The following is a 17,765-nucleotide window of genomic DNA, read 5'->3' as shown; positions in this document are numbered from 1 at the left end:
CCTGTTGGTCCCAATTCTCCTCCTGCCTTGCTGAAGCCAGGTGCTTGCCCAGCCTCCTGGCAGGGTTATCATTCTGACATGAAAATAACCTCAGTCCTTGACTCAAAAATAACAACATCTGCTAATTTGCATGGGAGTTTTGCATTTCATATATGGGTTTAATACCCAAATGCAAAAATTCATTTGTTGGGCTAGTTAAGTTGTTTAGAGGTTCAACTGATAAAAATTCCTTGCGGGGTTCCACTCTGGTGCACCCAGACCCACGGCCGCCTTGCACAGCTTTCTTGTCTTGCCACACATTGAATTGACTCTCAGGTGAAGTATGGGGTAAAAAGTACAAAATCGATTTACCTAAAGGCTTGTTATTTTTAAGAAGGTCTCTTGGCAAGGGCTTCTCCCCACATTCCCATGTCAATTGGAGCTCTGAAGTGGGGCTCTGAGTCCTCCAGGGTCTTGATTAGGGACGAGCAGCCCCTCCCTGGTACTCCCTGGACCCAGGTGTGAGGGCAGTGGTTATGGAGCCAGAGGTTTGAGAGGAGACAGCAGAGAAGATGTTAATGAATAATCGCAGGGCCTCGTTCTCCATAAAGGCAATCACTGGGATTGATTGTTTCCGTGTTTCCTTAGTCACCGTTCAGATTGCTTCACTCAGATTAAGACAGATGAATGCTGACCGTGCACAGGCATGTGATGTCAGGAGAGTTATCGATGGCATGTCCAAGGCCTCTGCCTTCTCATGTACTTGCCACCGGGAGTCCCACCTGGGCTGGAAGGGGAGCATGGTCATTGTGCAGATGGAGCACTTGCAGTGAACATGGGTATTTGTGGACTATGGGATTTTAGCTGATGTACTCTCTCGGTTTCCTTCCCACGCATGGTATAATGAGGTGGTTTTTTAACTCAAATGTGTACAGCATACCCTAGAAGTCTTGGTAAACACAGATTGCTGGACCTCACCTCCAGAGTTTCTGTTCATTTGTTCTGGGGTAGGACTCGAGAATTTGCATTTCCATCAAGTTCTAGGGTGATGCTGCTGCAGCTGGTCTGGAGAACCCTACTTTGAGAATCACTGGGTAGTGGCCAAGATCATGGACACTGGGACCAGGCCACCTGGCTTCAGTCTTGACTCTACAACTCACTAGCTGTGTGATCATGGGCCATTTACTTAACCTCTCTGAGCCTCCATTTCCTCATCTTTAAAGTAGGGATGACAATAATAGTACCTCCCCCATGGGGTTGTTGCAAGGAATAAATGAGTTAGAACTTCAACATATTTATAGCAGTGCCTAGTTTAGAGAGTATATGCTCTGTGAATGTTGGCTACATAAATACAGGACCCAGCCTCCTGGGACTGTGATCATAACAGGCCAAATCTCATTTACCCAACACCTGCAACTCCCAGTGGAGTTGCTCCGTCATTTTACCTGTTAGCCTTCAATCAATGTGCAGCTCAGTGCTAGTCGGAGGGTGGTCATTCCAGCACCCATCAAAATCCTCTTCTCAAGCTTCCTTGACCCTTCAGATCGACCGAATGTGTAAAACATGACTCAACGAGACTGCGACATGAGGGTGGTTTTGCATTTGGGGTTTCTCTACCTCATGTGGGCAAAGAGAGGGGCTGCCTTTTCTGGTCAAGTTCACTGATCACTGATCATTGCTGTTTGTGAAATGTTTTCTCAGTGCTCAGCACTATGTTTTTACGTACATGATTTTATTTAATCCTCACAATGTCACGCTTAGGTAATAGTTGTTATTCCTGTTTTAATACTGCTGGGGTTCAGAGAACTTAAATGATTTATCCAAAGTCACCTAGTAAAAGCCGGGTCTGTCTGACTTCAATATTTTGTGATTGTAAAGTTCTCCGTTACCACCTCCCTGACTTTACATGTGTATTTATATAAAAATTAAGACTGAGTCCCCAGAAATCCAGCAGTGGCTGCTGCTCCCCTAAAGTCAGCTCTCCAGAACTGGAATTGGCCTGTTTCAGAGGTTTGCTTGTCTAAAGCTTAGGGTAGGACTCACAGAGCACTTTCCTTTGGGAATGTCCTCTTCAGTGACTTCCTGCCATCACTGGTTATTCTCCCTGGCCCAACTTCTGGATGAAATTGTGTTCATGTTCCCAAAGGCAGCTTTTCTTGTCTGAATTTGGATATTGAGCTAGTATCTTAATATTTCTGCTCCAGAACAGTGCTCCCAACTAAACGGCCAGGAGAGCATCCAGACGCTACACTGAATACGGGAAGGGAGAAAAATGTTGTGCTAATGAAAGTTTGGTTTTTCCCCACAGTGTTCCTTTCTGCCGAAATTCTCCATTCATATAGAAACCAAGTATGAGGACAACAAAGGAAGCAACGACAGCGTGAGTAGTCCCCACCCCACCCCCATTACACACTGTGCTTGCCTCTTGGGCTCTGACAGCCGGACTACTTCTCAAGGCCCCTTGTGCGACCAGGGCCAGCAGCAAGACCTGTGCCTGGGACCTCAGAGACGTGCTGGTCTTTGGATTTTGAGGGCTATTTCCCTGGGACTTCTCCTTGTCATTATTTTGTTGTCTAGCTTTTCTTTCTTCTCATTTTTATGTACTTTCCATGGGCCTCTGTGCAGAAATCTCTGTGACCTGGGATGATTGGCCCTGTAAGTGGAGAGGATGTTGGGGCACTTAGGACTCCAGGATTTGGTTTCTGATAATGGGATGGAGCACGTATCTTCTCAGTGACTATTAATATTTACTTAGAAAAGTGAATCCAGTCAGATACATGTGTGCATACTGTACATATTAGCAGGACTATGCTTATGTTCACATATGCAATATACATGTGCACAACTCGTACATGCGACCTAAAATCAAGGGATGCCCTTGCAAAATACTTACCTCATGAGGCATTTAGACTTCTACTAAATTTCAGCCAAGTACTTTGTTTGAACTTCCAGAGTACCTGGAATTTTCTAGAGTAGAAAAAAAATCCAGCTAGCAGAAGTACTGTCATCCCTTTGAAGTGGTGACCCCAAGGGAAATGTTTAGGACCATCCTCTTGTCAGTGGCCTGAAATCAGAGGCTCTTTGCTGGCCAACTTCATCGAAACCACAGTGTCTAAAACAGAGTCACACAGTGTTTAAACTTGAACCCTTAGGCCAGGCGCGGTGGCTCACACGTGTAATCCTAGCACTCTGGGAGGCCAAGGCAGGTGGATTGTTTCACCTCAGGAGTTCGAGACCAGCCTGAGCAAGAGCGAGACCCCGTCTATACTAAAAATAGAAAGAAATTATATGGACAACTAAAAATATATATAGAAAAAATTAGACAGGCATGGTGACGCATCCCTGTAGTCCCAGCTACTTGGGAGGCTGAGGAAGAAGGATTGCTTGAGCCCAGGAGTTTGAGGTTGCTGTGAGTTAGGCTGACACCACAGCACTCTAGCCCGGGCAACAGAGTGAGACCCTGTCTCAAAAAAAAAAAAAAATACTAGTAAGCAAAGGAAAGGCTAATGGAACAAAAATACTATATTCTGGTCCTATTCTCATTTTCTTCCCATCATTAATGGGGATAAAATGTCTAAAAGTAAACATTGAGCCGGGCGTGATGATGCGCGCCTATAGTCCCAGCTACTTGGGAGGCTGAGGCAGGAGGATCGCTTGAGCCCAGGAGTTTGAGGTTGCTGTGAGCTAGGCTGATGCCACGGCACTCTATCCTGGGCAACAGAGTGCGACTTGGTCTCAAAAGAAAAAAAAAAAAAAAAACTTGAACCCTTATAAAATAATGACTTTTTTCAGATTGGAAAATTCATACATGATTATTAAAATCTGGGAAATGCAAACCCAAAAGTATCAAAAAAGAAAAGAGAAAGCAGTAGCAACCCTACAATTCAGAGATGACTGCTGTTAGCAATTTGGTTCATATTGCAAATTATTAATAAATTTATTTTTTGACCAATTCCTCCAAAATTGAATTGTACAGTATGCTATTTTTAACATGTTGTGAAATATCCTTCCCAATATGATTTTTACTGGCTGCCCTGCATCCCCTCCTTTGGTGGATTCTTTAAACAGTTGCTGGTCACTGGATGTTGAAGTGGGCTTGACCATTTTGACATAGCTGTGGACTCTAAGGAAAACTGTCAGGTGCCTGAATTGCTTTTTCTGGCACAAACTGAATATACAAGGGAAAAATTTTTTTAAATATCTTTTAGTTCTTCCAAACCAATTCCTTTGCTTTCTCTTTTTCTGTATGCCTCTGTCCCCATGAGTTAATTCAAAACAGCTCTCCCTCTGAAGAGCTGCAGAGAGGACGTGCGGCCTTGCTGTGATCCTTATAGGGTGGTGGGACCCCAGTAATCTCTGGTTTATCCTGCTCAGTTCAAATAGTCCCTAGAATTCACGTGGTTATTATGTATTATCTTGTATCCTGTTTGTGGCAGGTGCTAAGTTCTTTTCACTACTCTCCTAGGAATTTAGCCTTTTCACTACTCTTCTAGAAATTTAAAATGTCAAGTTATCCACTTTAGAGTCAGGATCCATGCCCGTGCCAAGGGGCCAGGCCCCTTTGAAGCTTAGGCCTGCAAGAGAAACCACTGAGCCCCTGGGTACTCTGTGCAGCCCTTGTGCACACAGCCTGCTTCCTCTGGGAGCATTGCCAGCTATGGTAGCCATGCCACCTCCTCCCCAGCATGCTGACTTGGGGACTGCCCACAGGGCCTGTCCTTGTCTGTCTGTCCTGGCACCCAACTCACCCCAGCCCATGTCGTGCCATCTTGTTACACTGAAGAGGCCCTATGTGTGTTTTTGCCCCAGATCCTCACCCCCCAGCCTCTGCCCGGCTCTGCTCTGTAGACCCCTGGGCCTTGCTCCTGAGGCCACTGCATCAGACACCCTCGCCCCAGCTCAACCAGCCTTCTTTGCCCATTCAGCCTCCTCCAGCTTCCACATTCAGCAGCAGCAGTTGCTCATCCCTCTGGCTTTCGGGTTTGGTCCTGGGGAGGCAGAAAAGGAGGGTGGCTGCGGTTTTCATTCACTCTTATTAATGCTTCAAAATCTGAACATGAGAAACATGTATTTCTCTAAAAATTCTTTAATTATTAAAAGATAGCTTTGTCCAGCCAGGCGTTCAAAACTAGAGCCTTAAGCCAAAGCATGTGCTTGTGTGCTCTTTTTCTGTCCCAGTTGAGTATGGAGTTTTTGGTGGGAGGCAGTCATGGATATTTCTCTTGTCTCACTGTGCTTCCAAAGTATTTAATAAGCTCGGTTCATTTCTTTGCATTTTCTAGGTGTAGAGTCTTATCATTCAGCTACCATCCTTCATACTGCTATCTGCACCCTGTTTCCTCTCTACCTGCCAAAAATTTAATGAAATTGATGAGGATAAGAAGCAATAATTAAATTGAAAGATGCTAGTGATAATCACATTGATCAGTGGTTGAATCCACTACATGTCATTATCTTATTATCAATTACCATATAAGTAAATTTTTTTACGTGACCCAATATTTAGTAAGAAACAAAATAGTGGCAGGATAACTAGATATAAATATCTTCTGCTCCTTGTGAAAAATAAAAGTATATTTGTGACCATGAAAACCTGCAAACTGTGATTACATTAACCAGGACACAATGGGGAAGTTGTCTTAAATTGAGGCCCATTTATTTTATGCACATACTCATGAGAATTATTTAGGCCTTAATTAGCGCTAGGGAGGATGACACCATGCCAAGGTCAGGTCCTGTTGTTTGTCCAAGGCCATAAATCTAGATCTGGGGGAGTCCGTGCTTAGCACTGCCTGGTTCGGCTGAAGTAGAGGCTGCGCGTGTGACGGCTGCTGCCAGGTTACTGGTGTGCCGTGGGGTTAATGGGGGCAGCCTCGCTACTTTACTTCCTCTTCCAAACAAAGCAGGCACCCTTTAAAGCAGTGGTTCTCAGCCTTGGCTGCACATTGGGTTCACCTAAGAAGTTTTAACACTGGCCCCACCCCCTGGGATTTTGATTAATTGGTCCTGGGTGCAGACTGATCTAATCCAAGCAACACGTGAAGGACATAACGCTCCCTTCCAGAATGCTGAACTCTCCAGGTAAGGGTGTGCATGGTTTTAGAGAGTCATCCCTCAGGCTGAACCTGATGTGTTCCTTTAGGGGACATGGGATATGCCACCCCCACCCCACGAGAGGATCTAGACCAGGGGTTCTCAATCGTGGCTGCATAATTAAACTCACCTGGGAAGCTTTAGCCATCACTAAACGCCACCTCCCACCCCCAATGATTAGATTTCATTTGTCTGAAGTGGGGTTCAAGCACTGGGATTTCTAAAGCTCCCCAAGGTGAATCTAAGGGGTGACAAGGCTGAGAACTATGGATTTAAGGATTACTAAGTGCTATTTAAAACTATAAACACTTAGGAAAACGGGTTCTCCAAATGTCTTCACTTCTTCATACTCCTGGAACTAGAACAGTTTATAAAAGGCATGTTTATAACCACCACCCGGCCCGCACCCACCCACACAATAAAAGGGCCTCAGGGTACCATGTGTGTTCTCATTAGCCACATATCACCAAGGACGTTATTCCTTGGCAAAGAAACTCCTCTGATAAGATGTAAAGAATGTCCAGTGTAGTTCCTGGAAACATGAAGCTCTGTCTCTCACAGAGCTCTCCTTGGAAGTTGCCTAAAAGAAGTATTCGGAATGTATTTAGTTTCTAGTTCATCTGCGCGGTAATGAGAGAACACAGAGTTGTTCTCTGTGAAACAAAAAGTTCAGTATTGAAGTTTAAGCTCTATGATCTTAAACAATTCCCCTAACCAATCAGAATGTTGGTTTTTTTAATTTAATAAAATAGAATAAATAATGCTTCCATCAGAGTATGGAGGATTCATAGAGATTGTTGTACATGGAAGCATTTCCTAAACTGTAATGTGCAATGAAAACATTAGAATATTGTGATGGTGATGGTCATACCTTGGGACTGACTGTGTTAAGGATGATTTCCTAATGAGACTCTGACTTTGTCCAAATTGTCAGTAAACCAATAAAGCTGTTCAGCGAGTTTTGAGGACCTACTATGTGCCAGGCATTATGAGAGGCATTGAAGATACAGCAATGAGGGAGACAGCTCAGTCCTTCAGTACTCACAGAAAGAGGGGAGGCCGGTAATAAGTCAACAAACAGAACAATGACAGTGGAAGTGCCGAGAAGGCAGTACCAGGATGGAGGCACTCAGCCTGCAGCTGTGTGGTCAGGAAAGGCCTCTTGGAAGAGATGGTAGGTCCATGTGAGACTTGAACATGGGAAAGAGCGGCATCTGTAGGACTTTCCAGGCAAGAGGCTTGTTATGGGTAGAGATGTGTCCCTTCCCGACCAAATTCATATGTTGAAGCCTTCAGAATGTGACTGTGTTTGGAGATAGGGCCTTTAAAGAGGTCATTATGTTAAAATGAGGCCATTAGGGTGGGCTCTAATCCAATCTGACTGGTGTCCTTATAAGAAGAGAAAACTTGGACGTATGAAGAGACCATCAGGGTGTGCCACGTGAAGACACGTGAAGACACAGTGAGGAGCCATGTGCACGCCACAGAGAGAAGCCTCAGAAGAAACCAGCCCTGCCCACACCTCGATGTGGACTTCCAGCCTCTAGAGCTGGGAGACAATCACATTCTGTTGTTTATGTCACCCCATGTGTAGTATTTTGCCATGGCAGGCCCAGCAAACTCATACAGAAGGCAAAACCTAACATATTCCGGAACTGTTAGAAAACCACCAGCCGGAGTATTGGAAGCAAGAGGAAGTAGACAGGTAGGAAATGAGATTGAAAAAGCCAAGGGAGCTAGACCACGTTAAGACCTGTGGGGCTTCAGAAAAAAGTCTGGATTTTAGTGCTGTGGAAACTTATTCAAGGATTTTAAAACAAAGGAGTAACATGACGTTGTTTATGGAGTCTTTCGATAAACTTTTTATTTTGGAATAATCTTAAATTTACGCTAACATTGCAAAGACAGTGCAGAGAGTCCCCATATACCCTCTACCCAGCTTTCCCTCATGTTAACATCCTACCTAACCAGGATACGTTTGTCAAAACTGCAGGCTTTATTCAGCTTTCACCGGTTTTCCCACGAATGTCCTTTTTCCTCTGTTCCAGAATCCAGATTAGGACACCCCATTACCTTGGGTGGTTTGTGTCTTTAAATGTTTACTCTGGCTGTTCCCTGGAGAGTGAGTTGAAGGACGCAAGAATGGGAGCAGGCAGCCATGACAGTGACGCAGACAAGACGAGTGCTGGGCTAGAAAGATGGCCAAAGAGGGGAGGAATGGATCTTCTTTGGAAACAGACTGACTTTCTGTTGATGTGGGGCATGAGATGGGGGCAAAACAAGGGTGACCCCGGGCTTTCCAGCTTTAGCTGTTGGCCCTCCCCAGTGGAGGAGAAGCGGGTTCTGAGGAGAAATTCAAGAGCACCGTTGTAGACATGATCTGTTTGAGGTACCAATGAGCCTTCCCAGTAGAAATGGCAAGTAAGGAGTTGCATATGCAAACCTGGAGTTCAGAGAGAGGTGTGGGTCATAATTCAGAGATGACAATGGATGAGATTATCTAGGGAGAAGAGTGACAGAAAAGAGAAGGTTCCAGGTGGTCCAGGATGGAGAGCCCCCAGGTCCTGAGAAGGACCTCTCCATGGCTTTCAAGTTATTATTATCTTTACTCTTTGGTTAAGAGTCATTTTTAATCACTGAGTTGTACTTGGTTTTAGGAAATCTCATTTGGTTAACTACAAAGGTTGACCAGAGAAATCTGGCTCCTTCCCCTGGGTACCGCCTTTGGATGAATTGCGTAAACGTCTCAACGCTTTGACTGGGCTCAACTTGCATTGCCTCGGAGAGATGTTAGAGAAGTTCTCTTCCTGACCACCAGTAGCTTTCCCTGGAAGTTACCAGCTGACAAAGAAGGAATTCCATCATTTAAGGAGAGCTATATTTATTGAGAATTTGCTATTACAAAGGTCATCACAAAGTTTGTTTCATAATTAATACAGCAGTGTCCCCTTATCTGTGGTTTTGCTTTCTGCGGTTTCAGTTACCAGTGGTCAACTGCAGGTCAAAAATATTAAATGGAAAATTCCAGAAATAAACAATCCATAAGTTTTAAATTACATGCTCTTCTGAGTAGCATGATGAAATCTCTCACTGTCCCACCCCATGTCTCCTAGGACATGAATCATCCCATTGTCCAGTGTATCCACACTGTATATACTATGTGCCCATTAGTCACTTAGTAGCAGTCCCAGTGATCAGATAGAAAAAACATAGCATATATAGGGTCCGGTGCTATCTGAGGTTTCAGGCATCCACTGGGGTTTCTGGAACATGCCCTCCACAGATAAGGGGGGGGGACTACTTTATTTGTATTTGTAACATCAAGAGGACAACATGGATGGATGCAGGGTAAAATAATTTATTAACACATTTCAAAATGTACTAAAATTAAATTGGAAAGCAGGACTGACAGTGAGAACTGTAGAATCCATATTTACAGGTCTCTAGAGCTGATTATCTTTTCCTTAAATGGCTTCTAATTGAGGATTACAGAAAGAAAAAAAGCCTTTGCTTTATTTTTAGAAATGATCTCTGATGTCTTCAACTTCTATGGTTCTGTTTTTAACCTTAGATTATTATAACAAGCCACCTACAAAATCTGTAATTTTCTCTAATAAGTCAGTACCTGTTCAAAAGAAGGCTGCACAAAACACCCCCATTTGCAGTTTGGAAGGAGGATTATCCACTTTGGCCTGTGAAGTGGAAAGTCAATGTCCTTGCTCGATCTGTGTCTAATGGTACCATTTTGAGGACAATAGAAAACAGATCATGTTTGATTCCTTAAGATGTGTCCATTGCTATTTGTGGTACAATTTGTGATCTGAGAGCTGGATTTTAAAAACACATGAGCAAAAGGAATTTCTGTCCGGCATGGGGGCTAGCCTTATGAGTCTCAGAGGTATAGTCACAATGCAGTTTACCTCTGCATTCAGAGAAGCCAGAACCTGCTGCTAGTAGTCATTATTATTAATAGAGACAGCTTAAAGTAATGTCTGCTTCCTGTCTAGACCTGGTTCACTGGTGCTGGGAAAAATTCAAAAAGACCTGCCTGTGCTGATGTGTTAGTACCAAGGGTTAGGAAGACAGTTAACTAAACTGGTCAAAAGCAATATAAGCAAAGACAGTGCTGAATCATGGTTGGGAAACTGGAATTTGGAGCTAGAAAAGCAGTACCAAGTATCAAGATCTGTATGACCAGTTTGCAACCACTGCAGTAGTAATTGACTCAAAGGAGTCATCAGTGGGTACAAAAGCCATGGAGTGAAACAAGTACTGGGGAGCAGGATATTCACACTGTTTCAGTGTGTTGCTGCAGAGATTATGTATCAATTACAAACATGGAGAAATCTAGTGGATACAATCAAATAAGCAAACATTGCATCACTAATAATGAGATGCACTGACGTAATACGCCTCCCACTGTGGCACAAGAAGGATGCAGCATCATCAGCTAGGGATTCCCTTGCCACAGTGTTTAACCGGGATTCAATCATGTGGAAACAGACGAGTCCAAGTTGAGGGACACCCCAAGAAACACCTGGCCAAAATGCTTCAAGAATAAACATATAGCTAAAGACCAACCACCAAAAGCAAACACAAAACTGGGGGACTGTCCTTGATTAAAGAACAGTGAAGGAATTTGACAACCAAATATAATGCCTGCTCCTTGATTAGAAGATCCTAACTTGGGAGAGGGGATGTAGGGAGCAAGAAAAGATTATTTTAGGAACAATTGGGGGAAATGTGAATATAGACCATATATAGGATAATAGCATGGTGTAGTATTGAATCAATATTAAATTTCTTCTGTGTGATCATTACATTGTGGATATGTAGGATAATGTCCTTGTTCTTAGGAAATACATGTTGACATACTTAGGAATGAAGTATCATGTAACATACTCTTACTCGCATATGTTTCAGCTAAAACAATTTTTTATTAATACATTTTTCCTTAAAAAAGTCCTAAGAAAAAGTCTTATAAAAATTGAAGAACTATTTACATGTTACAATGAGATGTCGTATAACTTACTCAAGGTCACACAATGGATCTTTCATTTTTCATGTTGGTAGACAAGAAGCAGAAGTTTTCTGTCTTCTCTCTTTTTTCAGTGACGTTTTGATTTATTTAATGAAACAGAAAAAAAGTTAGCCTAGTCATAACTGTCACCAGTGTCAACATTGATTCTATTTGCCCAAAATGTATTTAAGAAGAGAAGGGGTTTTGAATTACAGAAACCCTAGATTCTCCCTGAGTAATTTCACACTCTGGGTTGTGTCCTGAAATTTTGAAAAGGCAGATGGAGATGATTCAGACTTCTCATGTACAATCTCCGAAGAGTTAGCACTCAGGCTGTGTACTCACCTGCGTGTTTCTACACCACCCTATTTGTGTCTGCCCCCTGAACCACAGTGCTTATCATGCTGTAATATAATTGCTCATTGCACTGTCTCTCCAACTAGTTTAAAGGTCTTTGAGGGTAGACACCAGTCTTTCTTATTTAAAGTTATATCCAGAACACCTGGCATGTGGGAGATGCTCATAAAAGTTTGTGTTGAAACACTAAACCTCAAACCAAGTCAGGAATAAGACAAGGATGCTCGCTATACCTCTACTATCCAACATGTTAGAGAGAAACTAGACAATACAATAAGAAAAGAAAAAGAATACCTGCTTTGGCAGCATATAATCTAAAATGGCAATGATAAAGAGACCATAAGCAGATCCCTGTGTGATGATGGCACACAAATTTGTAAAGTTTTCTGTGATTTTCCTCCTTTGTGAAAGAAAGGAAAGAAGAAAGTACACATCTATCTGCTTGTTTTGTGAAAATATAGAAAGGACAAACCGGAAACTAATGAGATTGGGTACTACAGGGGATGCGTAGGGGCAGGGTGGAGAGTTGGAGAGAGAGACATTACTTCTGGGAGTGTACCTTTGTGAATAGTTCTACTTTTGAAATCATGTTAATGTTTTCCCCACTGAAAAATAATAAAACCAAATTAACAGGGATTAGGTGGGGGTGAGAGATGGGAGATACTAAAATGGAATATAAACAGAAATAAATGAACCTAACTGTATTTTAAATGAATAAAATAAACACACTGAAAAGGAAGAAAAAAGACCTACCCCAAGTAATTCTCAATTACACGGTACTTTGACTGTATACCCTCTGTCTAAAGACAATAAGAAATATAAACAAACATTGAATTCTAAATCATAAGTTTGTTCTTACCATAGTATGGGCTAATAATACTGAAATTATTTTCTATGCAATGTAAGTTTGAGCAAATGTAGAAGGAATAATGGGAAATGTATTACTAGAAGAAAATCACCCTTTGCAACCATCATAATGGTAATTGATTTAAGCAGTAAACGTCATTGAATGCTGAAACCAATGCATGAAAAGTTTGATGATGGACAGGTTATTTACATGGACTCAGTATTTCTCTGAAAATTACTTATTAATGGACAGGGAAATATAAATAATTTTATAATAGAAAAACCTGGTGTATACCACCTTAACCAAATGTCTGTAACATTATCAACACTGGAGCAAACCAGTGTCAGGAATGATATGATGTACTTAAAAGGACACGCCCTGACCTCTGTGGTATTCCTGCCAAAAATTACATAACCTAAATCTAATTGTAAGGAAACTTCACACAAACTCAAACTGATGGGATTCTATAAAACAACTGGCCTGTACTCTCTAAATTGTCGAGGTCATGAAAAACAAAGAAAGGCTGAGGAATTGTTTTAGATTAAAGAAGACTAAAGAGACAAGTCAACTAAATGCAATATGTGATCCTGGACTGGAACCTGAACTGGAGAAAAATAGCCCAAAGGATATTACTGAGTAACTGGCAAAATTTGAATATGGAGTGCAGATTAGATAATAGCATTTTATCTGTGTTAAATTTCCTGATTTTGATAATTGTACTATAGTTATATGAGAGAATGTCCTTGTTCTTAGGAAATTCACCCTGAAATATTTAGGGACCAAGGGACAAGACATCTGCAATGCATTTTTTAAAAAATTAATTTATTTTTTTTTTATTTTGTTGCCCAGGCTGTCTCAAACTCCTGGGCTCAGGTGATCCTCCTGCCTCAGCTTCCCAAAGTGCTAGCATTACAGATGTGGGCCACTGCAACTGGCCAGCAATGTACTCTTAAATGCAAATGAGAAAGCAAAAGAGCAAATGTTAACAGCTAGAGAATCAGGGTAAAGGGTGCTCAGGAATTTTTTTGACTATTCTTGCAATTTTTTGATATGTTTGAAATTATATCAAGATTTAAAATTGTAATGATTTTTTTAAAATATAATTAAAATTGAAACAGGAAAGAATTGTTTAAGGAATGTTACCAAAGATAAAACATTTTTATAATTTGCAGATGGTATGTATAAATTAAAAACCTAAAAGAATTTATAAATTCTCTGAAATAGATAAAATATTCAATAGTTAAAATGCTTTGACTTCAGCAAAGTTTCTGGGTATTAGATCAACATATAAATATCAATAGTATTTCATAGATCAGTAATAATCAGTTAGAAAATATTAAGTTCATCGTCAATACCAACACAACTTTAAGGTACCTAAGAACAAATCTAACTTTTCTAGACAAAATTATTATAAAGAATGGACATAACAGAGGCCTGAATAAATGATAAATACTCCATGTTCATGGATGGGAAGACTATAAAAAAGTAAATGACTTCCTAAATTAATCTCCATATTAAATGTAATTCCAGTCAAAATCTTAACAGGATTGTCATAAATTGATTATAAAATCAAATGGGAGAATAAAAAGTTCAAAAATAGGTCAAATTTTAAAAAAAGAACAAGAAGGGGAGAGTCATCATATTCGATAACAACACCATATAAAAGAGTATAGTATTGACATAAAGATAGAAATGGCCCTAAGCTGATAATGTGAGTTTGGTGCAAGGTGATGCCAGTCAATGGGGAAGAAAGATAAATTTCTCAGTAAATGACATTGGGTCAACTGACATTTCACATGGAGAAATAAAATAATAGATTCCTACCTCACTTCATATTCAAAACTAGACTCCAGAAGGAGTTTACAAACCTAAGTGTGGAAACCACTAAAATCATTTAAGAATATATTGTTTATGGATACATTTACATATTATATAAAATATAAAGTTTTTGTTAAAACATGGACCAAGTTCACAACAAATTTATGATAGCTGTCAGCCAGGCACAGAAGAGGGATGGATTTCAACTTCAAGTGTGAAACTTTCTGACTTTTTTTTTTAAGTAGAGGCAGAATCAGAATCAAATATGGCAAAATGTTTACATATGTTCATTTTGAACGGCAGATAATGACGCTTTTTATATGATCCTTGGTATTTTTCTGGATGACAGTCTTTTAAGTTTTGAAAAAGAAAATATTCATCCAAGTTTTCTGTTCCATGAGACTCAGGCCTGATATTTTGTGATCTATTGTCAGCTTCAGTCACTGGCTTTGCATTTGTTTACCAAATGTTAGGCTTTTTTTTTCCACCTCTCATAATTACTGTGGGAATATAGTACACTTCACTTAAAAAAAACAAGGCACAGCTTTCTTGTTTATTTACCTAGAGCTTCATGTTTGTGTTTATTGAGCCCAGTTTTTGGTCTCTTGGTGGATGTACTTGCTCAGGACAGATGATGGCCAACAATCTTTGGGTCTGGAAGCATTTGAGTTGAGGACACTTTAGGAGTCTGCCAAAAGCTAACAGCTGGCCAGGCCAATTTAGTAGGATGATGTACTAGACTCCAAGAAATCACCAGCCTTGGACCAGATGGGGTCCAAAGCAGGGGTCTGTAGCCAAGTGATAATGGGACTTCATTGTCCCGAACTTCCCCAACTGTGAAAAGGGAAAAACAATGCTGCTTCAGAGGATTATTGGGAGGATTCGGTGAGATGATGCATGTCTAATGCTCCATGGATGGTGGTTTTTTTCTTCTCTTTAACTTCAGTTATGCTTCATGGGAACCACTTCAGAGTTAGACTCTTGGAGATCCACAGTGGAGAAATTACTGTAATTTGAGGAGTTCTTTTGGAGGGAAGGTGCTAAATTCTTACATTTCCTACATCTGCATTCCCTACTCCTTTTTCACCATCCAGGGTCATCCTTAGACATGAGTTGGTAAGTCACATGTCCCTAGGGGGGGTTTGAGTTCACTTCTCCAAGGTGGAGAAGGGAGGGGTCACTGGCCCAAGCCTCCTGGCCCTCTGCCTCATGGCCTCCTGCCTGGAAGTGAGAGTTCTGATTTCAGAGACAATCCTTCCTTGGGTTGCAATCACCTGTAGGGGATCCTGCTTGGCACATCTGTGTTTCGAGAGGTGAGAGCCACCTGTCCTCTTGTTCCAAGTGAGTAATTAACAAGATGGAGGCAGATGCTGAAGCAATGAAGGCTACAGGTGCTAGAGTCAGACCAGTTGGGTTTGATTCCCAGGTCAACCCCTTAGCAGCTAGTTAAGGCATGTTTTTTCACCTTCCTATGCCCCTGTCAGATGGGTAACATGGTAGTTCCTCCTCCTTGGGTGTTAATCATGAAAAATGCTCAGAACAGTGCTTGGTACACATAATAGACATTCAACATGTTTTAACATGGCCATTGTTGTTCATGTTTTAACAACCCTAAAAATGATTTCATGTTAGAGTTGATGGCATCTTATAAGTAGCAGCATTTTTTCTTTTTGGTGGTATAATTGGTGGCATCTTAGATTCAATAAATTACTTCACCATGACACCTCTTCCTGCGTAGAACATTGAGATGCCCGTCGTGAGTGGATTTAAACACTGAATGGTATTTGCATATAAAATGCGAACATTGAACTGGATTCTGCCAAAGTCAAGTCATTGAATAATAAGCTCTTCAGTCCTTCAGGCCTGGAAGGTGGTTTGTTAACGTTTTCCAGGACACTGACTGACTTCCTAGTAATTCAAATGACTTGGTAGCACTCTGGAAAGGGAACAGTTGAATCTTCTTCCACTCGTGGGTTCAGAGCCATCATCTTTGTAGAATGGATTTCTCATAAAAATCCCTAGGTGCCACCTCTCTGATAAATACCTTCAAGGACAAAGTCTCAGCTAGTATTTTAGTCTTTTTAAAAAATGTGGGGCAAGAGGATGATAGGAACTGAGATTATGGAAAAGAAGTTAATGATTTCCAATGGACATGGTTTCAAAGCAATTTTTGCCTTTTGATGCACTGAGAGCGTGGCTTCCATCTGCTCCCTATTTGTACTCAGGCTCTGCCTTTTAACCATGCAGTGTCAGCTGTGGCCCACCAAATTCTGTACTTGATCTTCGGAGACTGATAGCAATTCTGTCTGAATGATATTAAGCTGTTCAATCATATTTAGCTCGCATTTCCCCACTAATACCTATTGAAGGTCTATTTATATTCCATCAGATTTTACAGCCATTTGGTACGTAAACTTGTTAGATATAAACTTAATGGAGCTGCATCTGAAAATGTTTCATCTTGTTCCCAGCCCTTTAAAGAGATGGTCGTAAATACCTTTGGAATATGCAGACCATTATCTGGAGTAATTTTAATTATCTCTAGCTATGCCAATCAGATGACTAATAAATAGATGTTGAAAAGCATCAGCTAAATGCCATCATGGAATAGACACTCAGGGGTGAAACCGAATTGACCATTAGGTGCTGAAATGTCTTATGATCACTCATACCAAGGTTCAGAAATCTGTCATGAGGTTGGGTTTGTTATTAACTCAACATCATCTTGGTTGGCATGTCAAAACTAGAGTGAAATATTGAAATGAAATATGAAACTTATTAAGGAAGATCCTCAGGAATGAAGGACACTGGAAAGATTGATTTTTCTAGTAACTTAATTTTTTTTTCCTCTTTCTTGAGACAGAGTCTGGCTCTGTCGCCTGGGTTAGAGTGCAGTGGTGTCATCATAGCTCACTGCAACCTCAAACTCCTAAGGAGGGCTCAAGCGATCCTCCTGCCTCAGCCTCCCAAGTAGATGGGACTACAGGAGTGTGCACCACCATGCCCGGCTAATTTTTTTTATTTTTAGTAGAGACGGGGTCTTGCTCTTGCTCAGACTGGTCTCGAACTCCTGACCTCAAGTGATCCTCCTGCCTCACCCTCCCAGAGTGCTAGGATTACAGGAGTGCTAGGATTACCGCACCCAGCCTATTTTGATCTATGGTTGAAGCCTTGTTTTTAGCACCCAGCTGAATTTGCTGAGAACCATCTGAGTCTCTTGGAATAGATTATGTTAAACCAGATACGCCAGTTGCACACATGGTATGGCTTTGTGGGGGCTTTTTGTAACAGTTTGAAATAGAAAACAGTATTGCTTAAAAAAAAAAAAAAAAGGTAGTCATGTGGTACTCAAGGGAAAATTTTCTGCTTCAGCTAAGAGTTCGTATCACTCACTTGTACAAATAGGAATATCCAATGTAAAGGACTTTCCAACTCTGTATGCTTTATCTTATACCAAACAAGTGCTCCTACAGATAACAGGTGCTTAGTTACATTGAACAAAGTTAAGAAGGGATTTTACTAGGCAAAACTTTCAGAGACTGTAACAGGTTTCTCCTGCTGCAAATTTAGGGTAATGGACTTGAAGAGTTCTACAGTGTCTCAAGGGCATTCAACATCTGCCTGGAGAGTTGGGGAAATCAGACCTGTTTT

At 41.2% G+C, this 17,765-nt stretch overlaps 1 protein-coding gene and 1 non-coding gene across 2 annotated transcripts in view; both read left to right on the top strand.

The window, feature by feature from the left end:
- The window catches only part of PITPNC1 (phosphatidylinositol transfer protein cytoplasmic 1), a 226,899-nt gene that overhangs the window by 143,002 nt on the left and 66,132 nt on the right, over positions 1-17,765 (top strand). The window contains exon 5 of the mRNA XM_069482787.1: positions 2,288-2,359. Within this exon, the coding sequence (XP_069338888.1) occupies positions 2,288-2,359 (72 nt within the window). The remainder of the gene's footprint in view (positions 1-2,287; positions 2,360-17,765) is intronic.
- On the top strand, positions 11,744-11,845 carry LOC138392738 (U6 spliceosomal RNA). Its single transcript, XR_011235017.1, has one exon. It is a non-coding gene; the product is annotated as a U6 spliceosomal RNA (small nuclear RNA).

Source organism: Eulemur rufifrons, chromosome 9 (genome assembly GCF_041146395.1).
Source record: "Eulemur rufifrons isolate Redbay chromosome 9, OSU_ERuf_1, whole genome shotgun sequence".
Classification (NCBI taxonomy): domain Eukaryota; kingdom Metazoa; phylum Chordata; class Mammalia; order Primates; family Lemuridae; genus Eulemur; species Eulemur rufifrons.
Note: the sequence above shows the minus strand (reverse complement) of the source record. Positions and strands in the feature narration are given on the sequence as shown.